The sequence below is a fragment of the Rhinoderma darwinii genome, chromosome 1 (assembly GCF_050947455.1).
Source record: "Rhinoderma darwinii isolate aRhiDar2 chromosome 1, aRhiDar2.hap1, whole genome shotgun sequence".
Lineage (NCBI taxonomy): Eukaryota > Metazoa > Chordata > Amphibia > Anura > Rhinodermatidae > Rhinoderma > Rhinoderma darwinii.
Window position 1 is genome coordinate 169,405,239 of NC_134687.1, and position 27,006 is coordinate 169,432,244.

General features: G+C 39.9%; 1 protein-coding gene across 1 annotated transcript in view; it reads left to right on the top strand.

Moving 5' to 3' along the window:
- The window catches only part of LOC142738186 (bifunctional heparan sulfate N-deacetylase/N-sulfotransferase 3-like), a 365,924-nt gene that overhangs the window by 152,506 nt on the left and 186,412 nt on the right, over positions 1-27,006 (top strand). Inside the window, exons 3-4 of the mRNA XM_075849744.1 lie at positions 15,177-15,264; positions 18,436-18,590. Coding sequence (XP_075705859.1) covers positions 15,177-15,264; positions 18,436-18,590 — 243 coding nt within the window. The remainder of the gene's footprint in view (positions 1-15,176; positions 15,265-18,435; positions 18,591-27,006) is intronic.

Genomic DNA, 27,006 nt, shown 5'->3' on the forward strand with positions numbered 1-27,006 from the left:
TTATCCGTATAATGTAAGAAGCGAAGTATTGCCTCATAACGCATCCTGGACATGGCCACACGGTACATCGGGGTGTGGTATAAGATGTCCGTGCTCCAGTAGGTCCTAATGGACGGCTTTTTCAGAAGCCCCATGTTCAAATGAAGTCCCCAGAACTTGCCCAACTCTGCTGCATCTACAGGGGTCCACCTGTAGGATTGAGCATAAAATGATGTGGGGTTCTTAGTAATATACAGTTGGGCATATAAATTTGTCTGGGAGACCATAAAATCTATAAAGTCATCAGTGAAGAAGAACTTGAAAAAGTCCATCTCACTGAGCCCTGCCGTATTGAATTTGATCCCCGGGCTGCCTGTGTACTCGGGGATTTGGGGCTCATAAATGTCTGGTGTGGGGGTCCAAATTGGATCACTTCACTCGGGGGTTTCAACTGCGGAGGGGTCACTTCGCTCGGGGGTTTCATCTGCGGCGGGGTCATTTCGCTCGGCGGGTTTAACTGTGGTGGTGGTCCTGGGGCATCTTTTAGGGGGTTCCTCTTCTTCATCACTGGATGAGGAGGTGGATAAATAGAACGGAGTCTCACCATCCAATGACTCTGTGTCGGAGGCAAGAAATGAATATGCCTCTTCGGCACTAAATGTCCGTTGGGACATGATTGTTTGCCTCCCTAACTAGGAGCAATAGGCTGCTACCTAAACCAGCCAAAAAATGTTGTGTTTTTATAGAACGAGTGGGCTTCCCTGAGACTAAACCTAACTAGGGCGAGGGTACCTAACACTAAACCTAACTAGATTTTATTTGAACTTCCCTGAGACTAAACCTAACTACGGCGACTATTCCCTGACACTAAACCTAACTAGATTATTCCGAGCTTCCCTAACACTAAACCTAACTACGGTGACGGGTGCCTGACACTAAACCTATCTAGATTATTCCAAGCTTCCCTGACGCTAAACCTAACTACGGTGATGGATCCCTAACGCTAGATCTAACTACACTTTTTGATGGTTCCCTGACACTAACGAATCCTAATACTAAACTAACCAGTTAAATTGTCAACATTTTCAAAACGAATGACTTTTTTTTTTTACATTTTTATATATTTTTTGTTTTATATTGTTTTATAAAGAAAAAAAGAAAACACATATCCCCAGGGACCAAGAAATGTGGTCCTGAAGACTAAGAACTGGTCAGTGATAGGAGATCACTAACCAAAAACGTGGGGGGAACACAAAGAGGAAGGGTACAGGACTGGGTAGTGGATTGGGGAGGTGGGAAGCAGAAAAAAGTTGTTTTTAACTTCTTTTTTCACTTTTTTACACTCTTTCTCTTCTCTCTCTCTCTTTATTACAACCGCTCTGAACGCCGTGTTTACTCCATGACCTACTATTAGGTCACTGAGCGCGAACGCTCTAGTTAGCATGACCTAATAGTAGGTCATGGAGCATTAAGGGGTTAAAAAACCTATTATAGGGAAAAAAGCAGTTCTTGTTTTTTTTAACATAACTTTTATTTTTACACTTTTATTTTTACACTTTTATTAACTTCTTTTTTACTTTTTTTTCTGTCCCACTAGGGGACTTGAAGACTTACAGCTCTGATCGCTGCTAGAATACATTACACTACCTTTGTAGTGTAATGTATTCTAACTGTCATTGTGACGTGACAGTCACTCTGACAGGAAGCATAGGAGGACCAGCCAGAGGCTTCTCCTCCTAGGCTTTTGTACATGGCAACCCAGAGACAATTGTCTGGCCTCCGGTTGCCATGACAAGCATCGGCAGCCCCTATAATCACTTGGTGGGGGCTGCCGATATGCTGCAAACACCTTAGATGCGGCGATCGCAATCGGTCGCAGCATTTAAGGGATTCATTGACAAAATCAGAGGCGATGGTCTGCTGGCCGGCAGGACTGGAGTGTCAGCTGTCAGAGACAGCTGCCCTCCCGGTTCCCAAACACTGTCTGTTAGGACAGTGTGCGCCGGGAACCGCTCCGCAACTGTATGTCCTGGTGCGGGAAGCAACCCCTCTCCAGGACGTACAGTTGCGGCGTGGCGTGGGAAGAGGTTAAAATTTATCTCTGGGAGCCTTCCATTTTTCTAGATCATCTTTCAAATGTTTCTACACCTTGATTGGAGTTCACCTATGGTAAATTCATTGGATTGGACATGATTTGGAAAGACACACCCCTGTCTATATAAGGTCTCACAGCTGGCCATGCATATCAGAGCAAAAACCAAGCCATGATGAGAAAAGGACTGTCTGTAGAGCTCAGAGATAGGATTGTGCAGAAACACAGATCTGGAGAAGGGTACAAAATTTTCTGCTGCACTGAAAGCTCCCAAGAGCACAGTGGCACCCATAATTCTTAAATGGAAGAAGTTTTGTACAACCAGGACTCTTCCTAGAGCTGGCCGCCCCATCAAACTAAATAATCGGGGGGAAAGGGCCTTTGTAAGAGAGGTGACCAAGAACTCAATGGTCACTCTGGCTGAGTTCCAAATATCCTGTGTGCAGATGGGAGAAACTTCCAGAAGGTCAACCATCACTGCAGCACTCCACCAATCAGGGCTTTAAGGCAGAGTGGCCAGAAAGACGCCTCTCTTCAGTAAAAGACACATGAAAGCCCACCTAGAGTTTGCAAAAAAGCACCTAAGGGACTCTCAGACTGTAAAAAAACAAGATTCTGTGGTCTGATGAAACGAAGATTGAACTTTTTTGGCCCTAATTCTAAGCGTCATGTCTGGAGGAAACCAGGCACTGCTCATCACCAGCCCACTAGCATCCCTACAATGCAGCATAATGTTGTGGGGGTGTTTTTCAGTGGCTGGGACTGTGCAGGATTGAGGGAAAGATGAATGGAGCAAAGTACAGAGATATTCTTAATGAAAACCGGATCCTGAGTGCTCTGGACCCCAGACTGGGCTGAAGATTCAGCTTCCAACAAGACAATGACCTTAAGCACATAGCCACGACAACACAGGAGTGGCTTAGGGACAACTCTGTGAATGTCCTTGAGTGGCTCAGTTAGAGCCCTGACTTGAACCCAATCAAACATCTCTGAAAATGCCTGTCCACCGACGGTACCCAAACAACATGACAGAACTTGAGAGGATCTGCAGAGAAGAATGACCGAAAATCCACAAATCCAGGTTCTCAAACCTTGTGGCTTCATACCCAGGAAGACTGGAGTCTGTTATCGCTGCCAAAGGTTCTTCAACTAAGTACTGATTAAAGGGTCTAAATACTTATGTCATTGCAATATTTTCGTTTTTACTTTTCAATAAATTAGAAATAAGAACCTTTGCAGTATATCTTATTACAGAAAAATGTCTCTTTCTCCACTAAGCAAAAAAGTAGGATCAGATAGGAGACATAATATCAGCACAGTCTCCTTCCCTCTGAAGCTAAGCTCAGGGACAACTGACAATTAAAAAGTGAGCCTACAGAGGTGGAAAACTGGCGGAAATGCATAATACAAGTATTATAACGGCCAGATATAGTGCTATTCCTCATGTACACACACATGTCAACTCAGTTCTGAAAAATCAGCTGAAAGGTTAGGTACACTTTAAACTTATACGATGAGGTGCATGTCCTAAGAGGGTTTTAAGTGGATCACTGGAGGTATGCTTTAAGAATACAATCTGACCTCTTTTCCTAATTTAAATTTATATTATGAACTCACTAAAAGTATGCTTCTGTTGTAATACATCTTACTATATGTTTTACAAACACCAAAACAATTTGTCTTTGTAATATAAAAATATACCATTATTTGTGGATACAATAAAGTGGATGCAACCACATCTTGTGACCTGTTGGCAAACATCTTCACGCAATCTTGCATTTGAACAAATATCAGTGTAAAAGCTAAATGAATTGTAATTTAGAGAATATATTGATAAGACAACTGCATTCAGATAATTTACTATAGAGAAAGCTCAAATCTCTGCTGCTAGTACAAAATATTTATCCTATGGGACACTCGCATAGGCATTCAACATAATTTAGTACTTGTAAAAAGCATACACATTATATCAGCATTGTCAAAACAAACGGAAGCTGTTAATTTTGACTAAGGCTGTACCTTTTCTTTAACTAGGTTTTTGCTTTCAGTAATTTGGTGGCAGGCTTTGATTTTCAAAATAAAAAAAAAGTTAAGAAGATTTAGATTGATTTAAATTCTCTTCTTGGAAATGAAACATAAATTAAATGGTTGCATACAAAACAGCTAAGAACTGCTAAAGATAGACATGTGTTCAGCAGCGATAAAATAAATGATATGCATATTTAGTTTTACCTGAAGCAGCAGATCTCACTGTACTAGGAAATGAGCACAACTTTTAAACTGGAATTATGCTGTTTAGAATGAGAAAAATAGAATTAAATAGTCTTATGTTTTTTTTTACATTTTTGCTTCGGATAATTTTTTACTAAAATCAGTACATTTTAATTTAAATCAACCATTGCAACATTTTCTTGGGGATCTCTTTTCTGGAGCTGAGTCTTTTACAGTGTACCTCCAACTGTGAAAATTATTCAGTTTTTAGGTCCAAAATACTGTGCTTAATATTATATAATAATGTGATTAATATTATATTTCTGAAGGGGTCAGAACTCCTATTTTTTTTGTTACAGAGCTTCAAATTCCTTACACACAGCCATAGAGTTAAAGGCACATTGTACATTTAGGGTAAGAAAATACACAGCGTAAAGACTTCAGATTTTCCGCAATGGATTAATTGTGGAAAATCCGCAGCGTATTACAGTAGCAGCAGTGTGGGTGAGATTTTAACAAATCTCGTCCCCACACTGTTAAATATCGCCCAAAAAAACGCACATAAATTGACCTGCGGTGCGGTTACTTCAACCGCAGCATGTTAATTAATTCTCCAGATATGCATTTCTTCTGCTGCGGGTTTACCCATTGAAATCAATGGGGTGCTTAAACCCGCAACAAAGCAGTGTGTGTTGTGATATTTGCGGCGGAATCACAGCGATGCGCCGCAAAAATTGCAAGTAAGAAAAAATAAGAATTATACTTACCCAGACTTCCCTGCTTCTTCTGCAGTCCGGCCTCCCTGGATGACGTTGCAGGCCATGTGACCGCTGCAGTGTCACATGGCCTGCAACGTCACATGGCCTGCAACGTCATCCCAGGAGGCCGGACTACGAGCGCAGAAGAGGGAGGGGGTAAGTATGAATTTTTTTTTCCGGTGCTGCTTTGCGGTGGAAATTCCACCCCAAAAACGCATCACAATGTGGGGCCATTTTCCAGACTGCATTCCCTGCGGTGTTCAGGATGGATATGCTGTGCAACTTAACGCCGTGTATCCGCACTGAATATGTTGTGTGTGTTCCTACCCTAAGGGTAGAAACACACACAGCGTAAACACTGCAGATATTTTGCAACAGATAAATTGCGGAAAATCAGCTGCGTATTACAGTAGCAGCAGTGTGGGTGAGGTTTCAACAAATCTTGTCCCCCACACTGTGGTAAATCTCCACCGAAAAAAACGCACAGAAATTGACCTGCGGTGCGGTTACTTCATCGCAGCATGTCAAATAATTCTGCAGATAGTCAGCGCTTCTGTTGCGGGTTTTCCCATTGAATTCAATGGGGGTTCTTAAACCGGCAACAAAGCAGTGTGTGTTGCGATATTTGCGTCGGAATCACAGCGAAGTAAGAAAAAAATTAAATAAAGTTATACTTACCCAGAGTTCCCTGCTTCTTCTCCAGTCTGGCCTCCCTGGATGACATTGCAGGCCATGTGACCGCTGCAGCCAATCACAGGCTGCAGCGTCACATGGGCCTGCAATGTCATCCAGGAAGGCGGGAGCGGACATCAGAGGAGGGAGGGGGTAAGTATGTGCGATCATTTACACGGCGGAATGAATGCCCGAAATAACGCATCACAATGTGGTGCCATTTTCCAGACGCCATTCCCTGTGGTGTTCAGGGCGGATACGCTGCGCAGCCTAATGCAGTGTATCTGCCCTGAATACGCTGTGTGTGTTCCTACCCTTGAAGAAAGTCTTCCCTGAATGGAAGAAGCTGTTTTAGCTGCAAAGCGGAACTAACTTTATATTAATGCCTATGGATTTAGAATGGGACGTCATGAAAGCTTCTCTAGGTGTAATGTGTAGGTGTCCCAAGTGTGCTAAGTGCGGGGCCGACGTTTGAGACTCCCACCTATCACGAGAATATTGCTTTATGAGGGACAGTAACACTCTTTCTTGAACGCTGGTGGAATTTATTAATACTGTCATAATGTTAGACAGGATAAAACCAGACCAGACAGGCAGAAATTGTGCTAGAGTTATAACAGCGTGTGCTGTGTGAAAAACTTGCTGAACATGTTAGCCACTATTTGTACTCATGGCTGGCATTCTTTACACCAATATTTTGCACCGAAAAAATGGTGCACACCGATAACAAATCTGGCACATTTTATGAGTCCTTTTAAGCTGAGTTAGATTTTTATGAATGAGCGTGACAAATGCTAGCCGAATATAGATACTGCATACGTAGAGAAGTTTATTTTTTTGGTTGTTATCAGTGCAGTCCTGTACATTTGTTCAAGCCACACTAAAGATACTTAGCATTGCATCAATAAAAGACAGGAACAGGCCACAGATCAAGGCAGATATCGATCAGCGATTTGTCATTTCAACTTATAGCGTTGTCATCCAGAATGACGACCCTTACTAACCAACCATGCATGACAAGTCTGTTCAGAAAATGGCCCTTCTGAAGTTCCTAATGTATAGCCAGCTTCAGCCTCACCCTTTTATTTCAGTTGCAATAAAACACACACACTTCTTTCCTATCTATATAGACAATACAGGAAGGGAGTGTGTGTCTCCAATATGGCTGCTACCCAGGAAAGATGAAAAAATAAAAAGCCACAACATAAAAAAGGATTAACTGGTTGCCGACACAGGACGAGAATGCTCGTCCTGAGCGGCGAGTACTTTGAGCATTAGGACGAGCATTCTCGTCCAGTGTGACAGCCGTCTCTGCGGGTGATCGAGAGCGGGGCAACGGCTGTAATACACAGCCACGGCCCCGCTCTGAAAGCGGAGAGGAGAGAAACATCTTCTCTCCGCCGTTAACCCTTTGAACGCTGATCGCAGCGTTCAAGGAGAGGGGACTGCACATTGATCGCGTCACAGAAGTTAACTGTGACGCGATCAAAGCCCACAACTCATATGGCCAGACAGCCCAGGGTCCATTGAAGGACCCCAGGGCTGTCTGAACATATTTCCTGTTGTTAGGGCATACTGAGGTATGCCCTAACAATTGCATGTGTACGATCAGTAACAGGCTAATGTACTGGCATACAGATCTATGCCAGTACATTGCAGTTACAAAATGAAAATCAAAATGATAAATCCTTTATGGGATTAAAAAAAAAAGTTCAATGAATGTAAAAAAAAAAGAATGATAAATAAATAAACAAAAAGTAAAAAAATACACAGAAACACACTTTTTTTTATAATAACTAAACTTTTTAAAATATAAGTCCCAAAACATGAAATAATATAGACATATTTGGTATTGCCACGACCGTAACAACCTGTACAACAAATGTATAACATTATTTATCATGATCGGTGTATGGTATAAAAAAAATAATATTAAAACTGCAGCGGAACTGCTTTTTTTCTGCAATTTCGCCAAAATAAAAATGTATAGAAATTAAACGATAATGTATTTGTACCAAATAATGGTACATACATAAAGTACAACTCGTCCTGCAAAAAACAAAGTCTCATACAACTACGTCGCACAAAAAATAAAAGAGTTATGAGCGTCGGGATGCAAAGAGGGAAATCTAAAAAAATTGCTCTCTCCTCATAGCCAAAATTGGCCGTGTCCTTAAGGGGTTAAAAACAATAACCCAAATTAATCATGCAGTCTACCCTAGGTTTTGGTGTAAGCTGCATTACAAAGATTGCAAATGGAGATGTGCGGTGAAATTTTAGACCTTTCTTGACGCTTGTCAAATTTCGAAGGTGACAAGAAAAGAGTGTGTGGTCTCCAAGTAGACATAGTTTAGGCCATATTTAGGTGAAAAAAAGCATAAATCAATAGCAGGCGTAGATTTTATTTTCTGTCTTAAATATAAATGTATTAAACTTGGCACAAATCACTCAAACTATCTCCTTTACATAGAATTTGGCATATCATTTCTTTGCTGCGGACTTAAAGGAAAGGTGTCACAATTTTTATTTATTTGCTGTGTTTTAAGCTATGTGCCTATTTAATTTTTTTATTATTTTAACCCATTCCGGCATATGGGCGTTACTGTACATTCTCTTTAGCTGTGTCTTAAAGCAAATGGGCATACAGTAATGCCCTGAGGTTGAAGCTGTGCCCGCGTTATCTGGGGGGAATATACAGCCGACATCCTACTCAAACGGCGGCGATCACGGTAATCTCAGATCGCAACCGTTTAACCCCTTAAATACCACTGTCAATAGCTACAGTAGCATTTAAGTGATTGACACAGAGGGAGGGGGCTCCCTCTGTACCCCATTGGTCCCCGCCAGTAATCGTGGGATGCCGAGTCGTGTTACCATGAATCCTGTCAATGGCCTCCTGATTGGCAATGTACGGTTGGACAATGACAGAACCTAATAGACTGACTGTCAGTTGTAAAATGACAGTTACAATACACTGCACTACATAAGTACTGGGGATCAGAAGATCAGGCCTTCAATTCCCCTAGTGAATGTAAAAAAAAAAAAAGTTACGAAAAGTAACAAAAAATGTTTTTTAAAAATAATTAAATTAAAGCTTTAACCACTTAACGACATCCAACGTATGGGTACGTCGTTGTCGTTAAGCACTTAACGCAACTCAACGTATGGGTACGTTGAGTTGCTGGTGCGGGCTCAGAAGCTGAGCCCACACCATCACCAGCGGGTGTCGTGTGTATATTACACCTGACACCCTGCTGCATGGCCAGCACCGGAGCTAGACTCCGATTCGGCCGATTAACCCCTTAGATGTGGCGCTCAAAATCGAGCGCTGCATCTTTGGTGTTTCCTAGCAGATCGGAACCCCGCAATGCAAATCGCGGGGTTCCGATGACTGTTCTGGCAGACCAGAGGCCTAACAATGGCTTCATTTCTGCCAAGTATGGAAGCCTGCTTATCCCGCCCGGGGGCAGGGCCTAAAAGGCTTTCAGTCGCCAAAGCAAGATGGCGCAGGCTCAGCAGCTGAGCCTGCGACATCTGCCGCCAGTGTCAGCTGTATGTTACAGCTGACACCATGCTGTAACGGAACGGAATGGAGCTAGCTCCGATCCCTGCCATTAAACCCTCAGATGCCGCGATCAAAGTGATCGCGGCATTTTATTGGTTTGTAGCGATCGACATCGACACAATGTCATCGTCAAGCTGCCGATTTCAGTCCATTACCACTCTAGGGCCACATGTGAGATATTTCTAAAAACTGCAGAACCTGGGCAATAAATATTGAGTAACGTTTCTCTGGTAAAACCTTCTGTGTTACAGAAAAAAATGGATTAAAACTGATTTTCTGCAAAAAATATGAAATTTGTAAATTTTACCTCCACTTTGCTGTAATTCCTGTGAAGCACCTAAAGGGTTAAGAAACTTTCTAAAATATGTTTTTAATACTTTGAGGGGTGCATTTTTTCAAATGGGGTGATTTGTGGGGGGTTTCTAATATATAGTGCCCTTAAAGTCAATTTAGAACTGAACTTGTCCCTAAAAAAATAGCCTTTTGAAATTTTCTTGAAATTGTGAGGAATTACTGCTAAAGTTCTAAGCCTTGTAACGCCCTAGAAAAATAAAAGAATGTTCAAAAAATGATGCCAACATTAAATAGACATATGGGATATGTGAAAAAGTAACTATTTTGTGTGGTATTACTATCTGTATCACAAGCAGATACATTTAAATTTAGAAAAATGCTAATTTTTACAAGTTTTCTCTAAATTTTGGTGTTTTTTACAAATAAACACTTTAATGTATCGACCAAATTTTACCACTAACTTAAAGTCCAATGTGTCATGAGAAAACAATCTCAGAATAGCTTGGATAGGTGAAAGCATTCTGAAGTTATTACCACATAAAGTGACACATGTCAGTTTTGAATAAAATGGCCTTGTCCATAAGGCGAAAACAGGCTGTGTCCTTGAGGCCGGATTCACATGAGCGTGTGCGTGTTGGGCACGCAAAAAATGTGGCGTTTTGCGTGCGCAAAAGGCACTTAACAGCTCCATGTGGCAGCCCCGTATGATGCGTGGCTGCGTGACTTTCGCGCAGCCGCCATCATTATGACACTCCGTTTGGATATTTGTAAACAGAAAAGCACGTGGTGCTTTTCTGTTTTCATTTATAGTTTGACAGCTGTTGCGTGAAAAACGCAGGTCCCACGGAAGTGCTTCCGTGTGGCATGCGTGCTTTTCATGCACCAATTGACTTCAATGGGTGCGTGATGCATGTACCCCAAAATGATACTAATAAAAACTACAACTCGTCCCATGAAAATCAAGCAGTCAAACAACTCGTCAACGGAAAAATAAAAAGTTACGACTCTCGCAACGCAATAATGCAAAACGACAGCCCAGACTAATTTATATGTGCAGCAGTTCTTCACTAAAAACCCCACATCATCATTTGCTACAGGTAGACACCGTAAATGCAGTGAAAACGATGACATTTTGGTGTCTTGTGCTACATATGGGGCTAGTGAAGAAGTCAATGATTAGGCAACGCAGGAGTGCAGATATTTTGTACAATACCATAGATACCCTTTATAAGTGTGACACCTTCCCCCAAAAAACTGGGCAATGCATATAGGATTGTTTCAATTCGTACATTCCTATCCATGGATAATTAATTTTATTATTTATATACCACATTATTATAGGGGGGATGATATACTCCACTAAGCTTACATATGCTCCCACATTATAAACTGAAACACCAGTAAAACCCTAAACAAAACTACTACCAAGCAAAATCTGCGCTCCAAAAGCCAAATGGCGCTCCTTCGGAGCCTGGCAATGTGCCCAAACAGCAGTTTATGACCACATATGGGGCATTACTATACTCCGTAGGACCTGCTTAACAATTTATCGGGTGTGTGTCTCCAATGGTACAAGCTGGACACAACATAATGGGCACTGAAATGGCATATCTGTGGAAAAATGGCAATTTACAATCTGCAATATTCATAGTGTACTAATTTCTCCAAAACGTGTGGGGTCAAAATGCTCACTACACCTCATGATAAATTCCTTAAAGGGGTTTAATTTCCCAAATGGGATCACTTCACGGGGGTTTTCACTGTACTGGTACCCCAGCGCAATGCAACATGGCATCAAAAAACTATTTTGTCAATTCTTCACTTCAAAAACGAAATTGCTCTTTTTCCCTTTAGACCCTTGCCGTTTCTCCAAATAACAATTTACAACCACATATGGGGTATTTCCTTACTCAGCACGAATTGTGTAACACATTTTGAGGTGTTTTTTCTCCTGAATTGCTTGTGGAAAAAAATTATGAGCTAAAACTACATATTATTGGAAAAAAATATTTTTTTCATTTTCACGGCCCAATTTTATAAAATCTATAAAACACCTGAGGGGTCAAAATGCTAATTTAATTATTTGAGGGGTATGCACTAGTAACGTTGGGGTGCTTTTTCTCATAGTCCTGTGAAAATGAAAAATTTTAGCTAAAACTACATATTATTGGCAAATAAATATTTATTCCATTTTTAAAGTCCAATCCTAATAAATTCACTGAAACACCTGTGGGGTCAAATTGCTCACTACACCCCAGATTAATTCTGTAAGGAGTGCAGTTTCCTAAATGGGGTCACTTATGAGGGTTTCCACTGTACTGGTACCTCAGGGGCTTTGCAAATGCGACATGGCATCAGAAAACCATTCCAGCAAAATCTGCGCTCCAAAAGCTGCCGTGTTGCCAAATGGCAGTTTATGACCACATATGAGGTATTGCCATGCTCAGGAGAAATTGCCTAACAATTTTTGAGGTGCTATTTCTCCTGAGTTCCTCGTGGAAATAAAAAATTTTGAGCTAAAACTACATATTATTGAAAAACAAAAGGCATACCCATGGCATAGGAGACTAGTGACGGGAGCCGACCCTATCTCCTATGCTGCTGCACTTGTTACTGTGAACTGCACATGCTCTGAGGCATGCACAGTACACAGCGACCCCTCGATTCAAGAGGGAAGGGCATTATTTTATTGAAGAGCGGCAGCGCCGGAAGTCATTGCAGTAGCTGCGGCTAATTCAAATGAGTTGCCGAGCCCTGCCTGCTGTGAATGCAGGACCTCATGGCAATTCATTTGTTTTGAAGGAAAAGCAGCACTCCTACGCCGCTGCTCCTTCTTTCCTTTTTTGCTTCTACTGTGAATCGCGTTGTAGCGGTGGTTCACAGTATTACAGCCTTCTTGAATGGGCGATTCACAGTAGGAGCAGAGATTAATTTGGGAAGGAGCGGCATACGAGTGCCACTGTTCCTTCAAAACGGCTGATCGGCAGCTTTGAAGGATCAAGCGAATGGGAGAAGACTGTAATACTGTGAACCGCTGCTACATGGCGATTCACAGGAGGAGCAAGTAATGAAGGAGCAGCGGTGTACTAGAGCTGCTGATCCTTCAAAGCTGCCGATCAGCTGTTTTGAAGGCTCATACGCCGCTGCTCCTTAATTATTTGCTCCTACTGTGAATCGCCCTCTCGCATCGGTACACAGTATTACAGCCTTCTCCCATTCAAGTGAATACTCCCATTCAAGTGAATACTAATACTGTGAACTGGTTGGTTATGAAAATGGGGGGAACCCCACGTTGTTTTTTTCTAAAAAAAAAAACAATAAATAATTGACGAAAACGATGTGCAGTCCCCTCATTTTCATAACCAGCCAGATAAAGCAGCCGCAGCCTAGCATTACCAGGGTTGGAAGGGTCACTGTTTTTCACTCTTGCCAGGCTAATAATACCAGCCTGCGGCCGCCCCAGAGCCCTACCATCACTACAAGTGGTTGGGTACTGAATCGTAACCGGCTCTTCTCGATACCCCTGGTGGCGGTGGGATAGTAATGGGAGGTTAGTGATAGCCTTTTCTACTGGCTAACACTAAGCCCCGCCTTAGTAATGGACGTTGTCAAACAGACAATTGCCATTACTAAAGCACTAATAAAGTATTAAAAAATGGAGATAGCTCCCTTTTCGCACAATTTTTTTGGCACTTATTTTGAGGCGGAAACTGAGTCGGAATCATCACCATAAAACCCCTGAAATCGCCCCGCATTGATGGCTTTTTCCCCGGGTGGGAAATTTTGAGGCAGATTTTTTTCTGCCTGCAAAAAACTCTGTGTGAACAGGGCCTAAGAGTGTATTCACACAGTGCCGTTTTGCCGCAATTTTCCCACGCGTCCAAAAACCACAACAAAAAATTTGAGTTTTTACCAAAATTTTTTTTATGAGGTTTTCGGCCACGTTGCAAAAAGCGGCAGAATCGAGCTGTGTGTATACACCCTAAGAAAATATTTTTTTATTGATATAAAAAAACCTTATATTATCGAAGTAGTCCAACAAATCTACAACGTAGTCTAAACGGTCCAGCGGAACCTGCAAAACAAAAAATGTAGGTTAGTACAAAAAATAAAAAAAACTTATATTCAACAAACTTCAGATTTCAGTCTTCTACCCTGCGCCGCAATAGAAACTATAGGCTAATGAAAAATAATTTCCTTAGGGCATGTTCCTACGTGCCAAATACACTAGCACTTATTATGAAGCACTTTTTAAAATACAGGTGTTTTTTGTGGGTTTTTAACATGTTTTGTGCGTGCCTTTTACACTTTTTTTGGCAATTAGAACTCTGATTGACTATGGGAACATTTGGCGCATTTTACTGCATTGACCCGGTGCTACTTTTTTATGCAACGTGTTTTTTTTAACAGCGCACTTTCCCATTGTTGTAAATGGGAAGCTTAAACATTTTTTGTCACATTTTTCAGCGCAGAAAATGAGTTAAAAAAACTTGTCAAATACATGCCGTGTAAACCTATCAACTGAAAAGTCATTCACCGCAGGGTCTTCTCTCTGGACTTCCATCATTCTCAGCCTTTTGGTGTGTCCTGTAGCTGCTGTCATCAGCACATTCTTCCATTTTTATAATCACTCCCAAAATGGAGACAATGCTTGGCAATTTGAAGACACCTTTTTCTGGCTTGTAGCCAAAAATAGGAGGGGGGTGAGTCTCCCTCCCACATTTACAGCAGCTGTAAATTGCTTTGAATGATTCACCTTCCAGTAATTCTGGTAAGTGCTCCCTCTGGTAGCCAACAAAGAAAAACATGTCAAATTATTATTTAATTTTTAATACTTCCCTCCTTGTGGAAGAAAAAAACAAATACAACAAAAAAACGGAAAAAATATGATAAACATAAGTAACTTGCTTAAATAAAAATGTTGATTTACAACACATTCCCTTTAAATATTATAGACATGAGACATTTTCATAAATGTTTGCATTGACACCTTTTCTTGGACATTGTATGTGCATCTATGGATAAAGTCAGACATTCAAGAGAACTGGTAAAAATTAAGGACAAGACAATTATTTTAACAACATGAAGAATCATAAATACAGTCATTTTTATTTTTTGGGACAGATTTCTCTTCCACTATATGCATTTACAATAAGTGGAAAATTGTTCCAATTTAGTATTGAACAAAGGCACTGTATGCCCTGAAAAGGAAAATTCAGTAGACTAAGAAATAAATGAAACACTTCCTGAATGAGGTGGTACATACAGTTTCTTGAATATGTGCTTGTCGCTGCCTATGAATACATACAATAAATTTTTCATTTTATTTTTTTATTCATGTTGGTATTTAAAACGACTGCAATTTCTAATGCAGTTTATATATACTATATATATTTGTATCATTTTTTGGATATTCAAAATAGAAAGAAACATGTCAGAAGTGGTATGTGCCAGCTCTCAAATCTGATGACCTTCTAGATCAGGACAGAAGGAGTCTCTGTGATTTTCATTAGGCAGTTGTATCTGGCATACTAACAATTAAGGCAAAATTTATGTTGTTCAATTATTATAATTTTCTTATAACTGATTTTTTTCTACTTTGCAGGCTCTTCTTGACACACAGCGGTTACTTAGATCTAAAGTTACTAATTTTACATTTAATCTGGGATTTTCTGGAAAGTTCTATCACACAGGTATGCACAATATAGCAATAATTCTTCAGGTGTAGCAGGGTTGAGTTTATTTGGAACAACTTTATCTGCTATTACAATATGATTATCTGTCATTGTCCATAGGGCTGCAGACAAAGACGCCGCTCAAGTGCAAATTTAGCTCTCCTACATCTGTATGTTTTTCTTAAGGCTTCTATTAACGCATAATAATGGGGTTAATTCAATGTAGTCTGTACATAAACTCTTCCATACAGAGAATCTATCTCAATCAGGAGAAGTTGTGCTTAAAAAAATGGGACAATTTCCCTGAAAAGAGCGGCGCTACCTCAGTGGCTAATGCTATCTGTCTCAAAGCTACCTTTATTCTACCCTCTGTCCATTAGGTACAGTACATGGGTCTGTGTTGTAAGTGATCATTCCCCAGCCTCCCTGATTGGTTCATCCACTTAATGGTCTGTTTTGTTACCTGGTACTTATATGGTTTAGTCATATTGAAGCAGGCGTGTACGAACCTCTACCTCCTCTCTGCAATCATTTCTAGAACATCAAATTCACTGCTCCATATTGGAGTCTTTAGTTATCTATTCATCATTGTGTATGGCACTGTACACAGTAAGTTGTGCTCAGTCACAGCTTCATGGTGAGCTGGCAGCAGAATGGAATTAAACGCAAGTAGGTAAACAGATTTTGATCCACTCTAGTTCAATATTGTTGGTATTTGTGAAGTGATTTGTTTTATTTTTTTTTTACTCTTACCTGACAAGGTGGAAATTGGAGGTTGATCATTATAGACTAGTAAGATGAAAAATATACTATGATGCCTGAGTTTAGTAAATGATGCACACACACTCTATCTTGCTACAGACACCATATGGGCATGATGCCTTTGTTAATAGCTACACTTCTCGTTTGAACAAGACCCTCATTAGACGGACATGGGATGAGTTGACGCAAAACATGGCTTTTTGTTTTTTCCTAGTATATGGTTGCGTAATGGTTAAAGTATGTCAAAGACCATTACTTGGAAGATTTTGCTATTGTATGTACAGTACCAGAGACTGAGTAGATACATTAAGGCAGATTAACTAATATTGTCTTAAATTCAGGCAGTTTAGAATTAGACTAGATGCGCCAAATTTAGCACAGTGGCACATGCTGAATGAGAAATTTTCCACATCTTTAGACACTTCTTTATAACTTAATACCATCTATTGGTTAGCTTACCTTAGACCCCTTTTTTACGCCAAACTTTTGTCACAAATGAAGTCACAAACATTTGTTCTTTTTGGCGTATTTCACAGATAAACTTGTCTAAAATGATTTGTGAAAAATTGCATTAAGTGGGGTTACAACCCATTCAAACTTACCTTTTAGTCAATAAATACATTTAATAGTAAAAAACAAAATAATAATAATAGTAACCACAGATGTATGCGCAGATATTTCTGTGTAAGCGGAGAACCAGTCACATAAAGGCTATGCACTCAAACATGTACTCATAGCATAAAATGAAACATTAGAATCATGCAGATGGTCCGCTTGATGAAATAGTGAGATATTCCTTGCATTGCAATAGGACAGGGATGTAAACTATCGCTATTATGTTATACTAGGCTCTTGTTTTCCTAAACTGGCTAACAGCGTAAGAAACCTGTTTCCTCATAGAAAAAACCTAAAGAATACCCTTGCTCCAACTTGGTCCCGATGCATTTCTTCCAAAACTTAACACTGGATTCATGAGAGGAGTGTAGTAGTTAAAGGTAATTGGAGCTAGATGCGGAGCACCTCTCTAAGCTCCCGTTTCTTCAAGGGCTATGACGTGCGGACAAAAAAGGTGCAACTTCGGCCAAAATTCTGGCGCAACACCAATAGTAAATCTTCCCCAATATCCCTATAAGTTGAAAAAAATACACATTCGGTGTCCAGACATAAAAATCCTATGATGGCTTTGATGAAAACATGTATACTGAAAAATAAAATAGTATAAGCAATTGAATATCCCCAATGGATTGTTATTTTATCTTAAATAAAATAAATGAAATTTTCCAAATATGCATTTTTTTAACTGGCATTTCGCTATGTGACATAAAATAAAGAAATCCTGAAATGAGCAGATGATGAAAGATACTTTCATATATGATTCTTAATTAGAGATGAGCGAATTAATTATGCACAAATCAAATTTGTTATGATTTTCCCCAAAGCTTTGGATTTCAGCAAATATGAAACTTTTGGCATTCATCCCACATAAATCACTAAAAATGGTGGCAGAAGAAGCCAAGAAGACAGAGAAGGAGTACATGACCTTGGGCGGTGGTCCAGTGTACTTCTTCATAAAGCCTTGCAGGCAGCCCTACCTCTAGCAAAGTCAGTCATGAGGGATATAGGTGTGAGTCACTGATGACTCACAGACCAACCAGAAAATGCTGCTGCAGATAGATAGTGGATTTGTGTCAGTGAGTGGGTTTCATATTGAGGGGAAGAGAATAGATAGTTAGATTTAAAATAATTTTATAGAAAGATAGATTTTAGAAAGAGACACGAGTCAGTCAGTGTCAGTGTGTCAGGTAGGCACAGGCAACTATTGCTGTGAGCGAGTGCTGCTACAGCTATACAATTCTTGCAATAATTTGTCACCCAGCTTTATCATATCGTTCACAAGTTTTCTTTAATTATATTAATCCTGATACTGATAGCATGCCACTGCCTTGTGAAACAAACGTCACAGACCACTTGTTAAAAAGCCATTGTTTTTTCCGATACTACCATGTATGCATAAACACGAGCAAGAATCTGCCACCAAAAAGGACAATCTGGACAATTTTTCATTTGTAAGAGCATAAAAAAATCAGCTAGTGCAGTGTATTTTTAAACAGACTGTTTGTTAATACTGGCTACCATCTGTTTACCCATAGCCATATATGTTGCTGTCATTCTAAAATTACAAATGTTGTCTTGGCATTAAAGAGTTTAAAAGGGCTTGGATACAGTCCTGGAAGACCTCAGAGTGTGATACACAACTTTTCAGGGCAATCGGGGCACTTTCAATTTGCGATAGATGTATTCGGATCGAATTTGATGGACAGTTTGATAGAATCAGACCTCAAATTAATTTCGGGAAATTCGCTCTCATCCATCTTCTTTGTAATCAACTAGCAGAGTTTTAATTGATATCTATTTTTTTTCTTTCAGGTACTGAGAAGGAGGATAGAGGTGATGATCTCTTGCTGCGCTCAGTGGATGAGTTTTGGTGGTTCCCACATATGTGGAGTCATATGCAGCCTCATCTTTTTCATAACGAGTCTTCACTTGTGGAGCAGATGATTCTCAACAAAAAATTTGCTCTGGTAAGTACAGTAGTCCATCAAGTTACAATGGTCTCATTATACCATATTTTAATATTACAATTGGTCAGTGGTTTTCAACAAGGGGCGCATGGAAATTTCTGTGTGATATGTTGTAGAAGCCGTCAGTTATGACTATATGTATTGGCTACTATGAGACTTCCACATTGATAATATTGCAGACATATCCTAATCTCTGAACATTGCCAATTTAGATAGTATAATACAAATTTATTCAGAATGTACAACTTAATTCATGAAGCATTGCATATACCACTGTCTGTTCTTCAGACAATCTGTGATTAAGTAGATAATGACTGAGAGTCTAAAGCTCTCTTAGCTTGCAGATATTTCACTCTAAAATATTTGTTTGCAATTTAATATTTATTTTTTTTCCCCCAATTTATTGTTTCTCCTCCATTTCTGAGTTGAATGTGGCTCCCTACTACCATTCAAGGTTAAATGTGTCTCGCAAGGTACAAGTGGTTTAGGAAATGTGTGCAATATAATATTTTTTATTATCATTGTTATTATTTATATAATGCCATTACCAGTACACTGTACATGTGGAAAAAAGGTCATTACTATCATATGAGAAAATATAGTCTACATCACAAGCATACAAAATGACAGACTGATATAAAAGGATAAAAGGTCATTGCTTTCAAATTAAATGCTTGTGAATTTTCCTGTTGTATTGCATTACAACGCGGAATTAAAATGGACATAATATTTAATTTTATGTAATGGACCTGAAAAAATAATCCAAATTATTAAGGTGGAATGAAAAAAAAAATGCCTTGCTTAACGTGAGAGTGCATATGTATTCACTCCCCTTTGCTATGACACCACTAAATAAGGTCGGGTCAAACCAATTACCTTCAGAAGTCATATAATTAGTTGAATAAGGTCCCCCTGTGTGCAATCAAAGTTTTACATGATCTGTCACATGATGTCACTATACAGACACCTGTTCTAAGAGGCCCCTGAGTCTGTAATACCATTAAGCAAGCAACATGAAGACCAAAGAGGTCCCCAAACAGGTCAGAGACAAAGTTGTGGAGAAGTATAGATCAGGGTTAAGTTATAAAAATAAAAGTATGCCAAACTATGAATATCCCACTGAATGCCATTAAATCAAAACAAAATGGAAAAAATATGGCACAACTACAAACCCAACGAGAGAAGAGCGCCAACTAAAACTCCCAGACTGGGCAAGGAGGGCATTAATCAGAGATTCTACAAAGGCACCAACGATAACACTGAAGGAGCTCCAAATATCCACAACAGAGACGGCAATATCTGCCAATAGGACCACTATAAGCCATACACTCCACCTAGTGGGACTTTATGGAAGGGTGGCCAGAAAAATAGCAATTGTTTAAGAAAAACATAAGAAAATACATTTGAGTTTGCCAAACAGCATATGACAGATTCCCCAAACACATGGAAGAAGATTCTCAGATGAGACTAAAATTTTACATTTTGGCCGTCATGGGAAACCATATGTGTGGTAGAAACCCAACACTTTCATCACCCCCAAAACACGATTCCCACAGTGCAGCATGGTGTTGGCAGCATCATGCTGTGGGGATGCTTTTCATTGGCATGGACAAGAAAACTGGTCAAAATAGAAGGAAAGATGGGCGGTGGTAAATACAGGGCAATTCTTGAGGAAAACCTGCTTCAGTCTGCCAGAGATTTGAGACTGGAATGGAGGTTGACCTTCTAGCAAGACAATGCTATCTGAACATATATACAAATTAAACCAAAGGAGTTTCATCTATACTCAGGAGATCTTCTGCTCTGAACAATAGGTCATTCAGTGGGACAGTATAAATGAGCACATGTAAATGCAGTAGAATCCTACAGTCAGCAAATTGATGGTTCCTAACTACTGTATTCCCAGATCCAAAATAATGTTTTGCTTTACTATACAACATACAGCGTAACTACATAAGTAGCAAGTATAAGGGCATGGTCAGACGTGGCGGAATTGCTCTGGAATTCCGCTGCGGACAGTCCGCTGCGGTAATCCACAGCGGACATATTCTCCATTGCTTTCCACTGCTTTTTAGTTAGGTTCGTACACATGTTGCGGAAAACTCTGCTGCGGACCATAGGCTGCGGTGCGGAATTTGGTGTCCGCAGCATACACTGGCTGTTGCGGACGTGTAGCGGACTTGTTGCGGACTCATTGCGGAATTTCTCCATTGACTTCAATGGAGAGTCAAAATTCTGCGATGAAATCCGCAGATGTAATGTGTCGGCAGATGTAATGTGTGTTGCGTAGCGTATTGGTTTTAAGTACATGATATTTCTTCATTCTGGCTGGACCTATGTATTTCTAGGTCTAAAGCCAGACTGAGGCCCCATGCACACTAACGTAAAAACGCCCATAATCACTGGCCGTTATTACGGCACGAGCAGGCCCATAGAAGTCAATGGGGCTCCCGTAATTACGGGTGACTACGTGTGTGCACCCGTAATTACGGGAGCTTTGCCAGGCGACATCAGGAGATAGTCACTGTCCAGGGTGCTGAAAGAGTTAAGCGATCGGCAGTAACTGTTTCAGCACCCTGGACAGTGACTACCGATCACAATATAGATCAACGTGTAAAAAAAAAAGTAGTTCATACTTACCGAGAACTCCCTACTTCTTCCTCCAGTTCGGCCTCCCGGGATGACATTTCAGTCCAAGTGACGGCTGCAGCAAATCACAGGCTGCAGCGGTCACATGGACTGCAGCGTCATCCAGAGAGGTCGGGCTGGATTTCGAAAGAGGGACGCGTCACCAAGACAATGGCCGGGTAAGTATGAATTTCTTTAACTTTTACTAGGGAAAGGGCTGTCCCTTCTCTCTATCCTGCACTGATAGAGAGAAGGGAAGTACTTTCACCTGAAGACACAATGGCTAATCCGCATCAATTTCCTACCAATTTTAGGCAAAGCCGCAACAGAATCTGCAACGCAGATTATGTGTTGATTTGATGCGGACAGTGGCGGCAGAAAAACGCCACGTCTGGCCATGCCCTAAAGAAAAGCTGAACTTGCATGGAATTGTGTTCATGCAAAGCAAAGTTTTTTCTGCCAGGATTAAAGATAACATATACAGAGAATGTGTCCAGGACAGCAAAAAATCTTTTTGCAGGTCTTTATAAAAAAATATTATTAGCAGCCATTTTGCATTGATAATAGTGCAACCTATCAATACTCTTTTAAGCTCATAATATAAATTATTTTTTTTATTAATGCCTATTTCTTTATTAATATCCTTAAACATGCCCTTCACTAAGTTGTCGCAGTTTTTCCCCATTGACTTTAATTGTGAAAACCATGGCATTAAAAACAACATGTGGAACTTGCTATCATGGTTGCCACATGTTGCTGTCCATTAGGAGCATCAATGAAGGCTGTAATATAACCTCCTATGACCCAGTCTTCCTAAATAGCACATCCACAACATGGTGTGTTTTGTTACCGATATTACCTATATAGCTTTAAATCAGACATTCACAACTTGTCTGCTCTTTGTACATATTTGAAAATGTGGGCATTATTTCTAAGCACAGCGAATGTCTTGCTCAGCGTAACTGCGTGGCATATTGGGATTTTTAGTTTTCCTTGCAGCATTTTGTTCAGTAGTTTGGTAATTTTACATACAGTTTATAGCATCGCATAGGACTAAAGATAAAAATAGACAACAACAAGTTTTAAAGAAAATCCTGACTAGCAATCCAGTCATCCACACATGCATCATAACTTCTTTTTTAAGTGTGGCAAGTCAAGTAAAAGATCATGCTTCATTTGCCCTCAACCTATTTAAATGTGTTTCTTCTCTTACTATTATTGTCTTGGACACATCCGTTCAGCTGTGTGATCAAAAGACGAAATTCTGGAAGAACAAGAACAGTAGAAATGTTTCATTCTTCAAGTTTTCAATGTGATAAAATGTAGAATAAATGTTATGCTTTTGTGCCGCATACGTTAACGGCTCACTGAAGTAAAATATTGGAAAGGCAATGGGTAAAACATAAATCAGTGATGGAAGAAAAACATATAAAAAGCGAGGAGAAATATCAAACTGGGAGCCATATCTTTGAACAACATATATATTTTTAAATTACATCCATTCGTATCCTGAACCTGATGTTATATAGAATACCGCATGCATAAAATAGATGTTGTTTTGCTTCAATTACAACCCACAGATAATTTTCTTTTTCACTTCATGTATTCCGTTTTCACAGTTCTTTCCCATCCTTCTGATGTTCCCTTAAGCTTTATAGCCACCCACACTTCTATTTAGTTGAATGTTCATACTATACTGTCAGTGAATATCCTGGAACCCTGCCATGTTTCTTGCTTCTTAGTGGAAGCTGCTGTTGAACTCTACGTAAAAGCATGTCTTTATGATTTAAAAACTGGAATGTGCCAGCTACTGATTTCTCACAGGTAATCCTTTGGAATAATTTGACATTGTTCTGATTTATCATTTTGAAAATACAAAACTTCTTGTAAAATCTGAAGAATACGAGTGTGCTTAACCCACATTCAAACATAATCCGAAAGCTTTTAACATTATGTTTTTATATTCCGAACTTAGGTTTCAAGTTGCCAGAAGAAATCCTGATTATGACCTTATGGATTTAGACAGAAATACGTATTATCTTATTTTTCCCTACATTAAAATAAAAGCATTGAATAGAAGGCAACCTTTGGTTCTCCAGCTGGTGTGGAACTACAATTTAAAGAATTAGTCAGTCAAAGCCCTATTAGAGCATATGAACGTCAGAGTAGGATCCCCTCTTCTAAGAGCCAGAAAAGAGAGCCCCTCTGTAAGGGCAAAATACTTCCTTGCATTACATTGGCGGCCATTCATAAAAATGGCCGTCATGTAATTCTACATTTGTCGCAGCTGTTGGAGGGAAATGTCTGGATGGCAAAAGCTTTCCCTAGCAAAATCAGCTTTTGCGAAGGATGCCAGGCAAACAGACACAACCCCTTTTTTAATGGTGGATTTACTTACAGTACATTAGCTACCATATCAGGACAAAGTAGATCAATATCTAAGAAGAATATGACATATTTTATACGAAGAAAACTGGTTAATAAGTGGTAAGGTATATAATTGACATTTCGTGAGTGTTCATTGAATTGAGCTGTATATGGAATTATTACTATAGTGTTATATACTGACCTGCCTGAAATTAAATGCATTATAATGTTCCACTGAAACGTAAAAATGCCCATATACTAGTAAATAAGTTAGAGCAGGTGTCAGAATTGCCCTGCTTCCCTTCACACAGCCTTAGAGTTAATTCTGGCTGCCTACAGTTACCACTGGGGGACTTTAGAAATTTAATGCAAACTCATTTATTATTTATTTAAAGAGGAGCACTAAGCACCGTCTAGTGGTGGCTGCAGGCAACCAGACTTATTTCATAATTTAACATGGGAGCAACATGGCATACAGTTGCATATGTTGGAGCTTTAAATTCAGCAAACATGTCAAGAGATTTTCCAGGAGTAAGTACCAAATGTAAATAATAAGATCTGAACAGAACCTTGAGGTTCTTGTACACGGGCCAATTATCGGGCAAACAAGCGTACACAGAATGCTTGTTCCCGATCATTGCACTGTGGAAACAGGATGATCAGCCGATGAACGAGCGCTTGTTCATCGGCTAAATGTATTGTTTATGCAGCCTAAAATATTATCATTGTGGGTAGCACATCTCCCTGTGTAAACAAGGAGATGAAGTGCCGACATGATAATAATGTATTGGAGTAACGAGCACTCGTCCCCATACTAGCTCCTTGTGAAAGGAGCAAAAGAACGCCGATCAACAAGCTGTCTCATTGATCGGCGCTTGTTTACACGGCCCACGTCCTGCCGTGTAAGAGGTCCCTTACTGAGTTTTCCTCAGAACTGAAAGGTCCTCATTAAGACTACAATAAAGGACTAAAAACAATTCTACATGCCACTCACATTGACATATTATCATCACAATGACTAATTTTTAAACAATCATAACGATAATTGTCCAGCATGAATGCACTAAAAGACAAGGGCATAATTATATGGGGTATAGTGGTTGCTAGCTTAACCCCTTTCCATGAAAACTCACACTTATATTTATCAAATCAGTTGCAAAATGACTAGAAAATACTGGCGTTTTGCGGGTACTATTTAATGAAGCTGCCAGTTGAGGACCTGTGAGGCGTCTATTTCTCAAACTAGAGACTCTAATGTACTTGTCTTGTTGCTCAGTTGTGCAGCGGGGCCTCCCACTTCTCTTTCTACTCTGGTTAGAGCCTGTTTGTGCTGTCCTCTGAAGGGAGTAGTACACACCATTGTAGGAAATCTTCAGTTTCTTGGCAATTTCTCGCATGGAATAGCCTTCATTTCTAAGAACAAGAATAGACTGTCGAGTTTCACATAAAAGCTCTCTTTTTCTAGCCACTTTGAGAGTTTAATCGAACCCACAAATGTAATGCTCCAGATTCTCAACTAGCTCAAAGGAAGGTCAGTTTTATAGCTCCTCTAAACAGCAAAACTGTTTACAGCGGTGCTAACATAATTGCACAAGGGTTTTCAAGTGTTTTCTAATCATCCATTAGCCTTGTAACACAGTTAGCAAACACAATGTACCATTAGAACACTGGAGTGATGGTTGCTGGAAATGGGCCTCTATACACCTATGTAAATATTGCATTAAAAACCAGACGTTTGCAGCTAGAATAGTCATTTAGCACATTAACAATGTATAGAGTTTATTTTTGATTAATTTAATGTTATCTTCATTGAAAAAAACTGTGCTTCTCTTTCAAAAATAAGGACATTTCTAAGTGACCCTAAACTTTTGAACGGTAGTGTATATCTATAGATATACACTACCGTTCAAAAGTTTGGGGTCACCCAGACAATTTTGTGTTTTCTAACAAGTGTGATTACCAGGATTAATTTTATAATAAGCCACCTTTCCAAATATGTCTAGGGTATGTTGTACTTCCGTATGGGAAGATAATGGGTTTGAGAGGGAGAGGATAACATCGTCTGCATATAACCCTATCTTATGTTGGAGTGGACCAATCTGTATAACTGTAATGGAAGGGTTCTGTCTAATAGACATACACTACCGTTCAAAAGTTTGGGGTCATCCAGACAATTTTGTGTTTTCCATGAAAACTCGCACTTATATTTGTCAAATGAGTTGCAAAATGACTAGAAAATATAGTCAAGACATTGACAAATTTAGAAATAATGATTTTTATTTCAAATAATAATTTTCTCCTTCAAACTTTGCTTTCGTCAAAGAATGCTCCATTTGCAGCAATTACAGCATTGCAGACCTTTGGCATTCTAGCTGTTAATTTGCTGAGGTCATCGGGAGAAATGTCACCCCATGCTTCCAGAAGGCCCTCCCACAAGTTGGATTTGCTTGATGGGCACTTCTTGCGTACCATACGGTCAAGCTGCTCCCACAACAGCTCTATGGGGTTGAGATCTGGTGACTGCGCTGGCTACTCCATTACAGATAGAATACCAGCTGCCTGCTTCATCCCTAAATAGTTCTTGCATAATTTGGAGATGTGCTTTGGGTCATTGTCCTGTTGTAGGATGAAATTGGCTCCAATTAAGCACTGTCCACAGGGTAGGGCATGGCGTTGCAAAATGGAGTGATAGCCTTCCTTATTCAAAATCCCTTTTACCTTGTACAAATATCCCACTTTACCAGCACCAAAGCAACCCCAGACCATCACATTACCTCCACCATACTTGACAGATGGCATCAGGCACTTTTCCAGCATCTTTTCATTTTTTCTGCATCTCACAAATGTTCTTCTGTGTGATCCAAACACCTCAAACGTCGATTCGTCTGTCCATAACACTTTTTTCCAATCTTCCTCTGTCCAATGTCTGTGTGCTTTTGCCCATATTAATATTTTCCTTTTATTAGCCAGTCTCAGATATGGCTTTTTCTTTGCCACTCTGCCCTGAAGGCCAGCATCCCGGAGTCGCCTCTTCACTGTAGACGTTGACACTGGCGTTTTGCGGGTACTATTTAATGAAGCTGCCAGTTGAGGACCAGTGAGGTGTCTATTTCTCAAACTAGAGACTCTAATGTACTTGTCTTGTTGCTCAGTTATGCAGCGGGGCCTCCCACTTCTCTTTCTACTCTGGTTAGAGCCTGTTTGTGCTGTCCTCTGAAGGGAGTAGTACACACCGTTGTAGGAAATCTTCAGTTTCTTGGCAATTTCTCGCATGGAATAGCCTTCATTTCTAAGAACAAGAATAGACTGTCGAGTTTTCACATGAAAGCTCTCTTTTTCTAGCCATTTTGAGAGTTTAATCAAACCCACAAATGTAATGCTCCAGATTCTCAACTAGCTCAAAGGAAGGTCAGTTTTATAG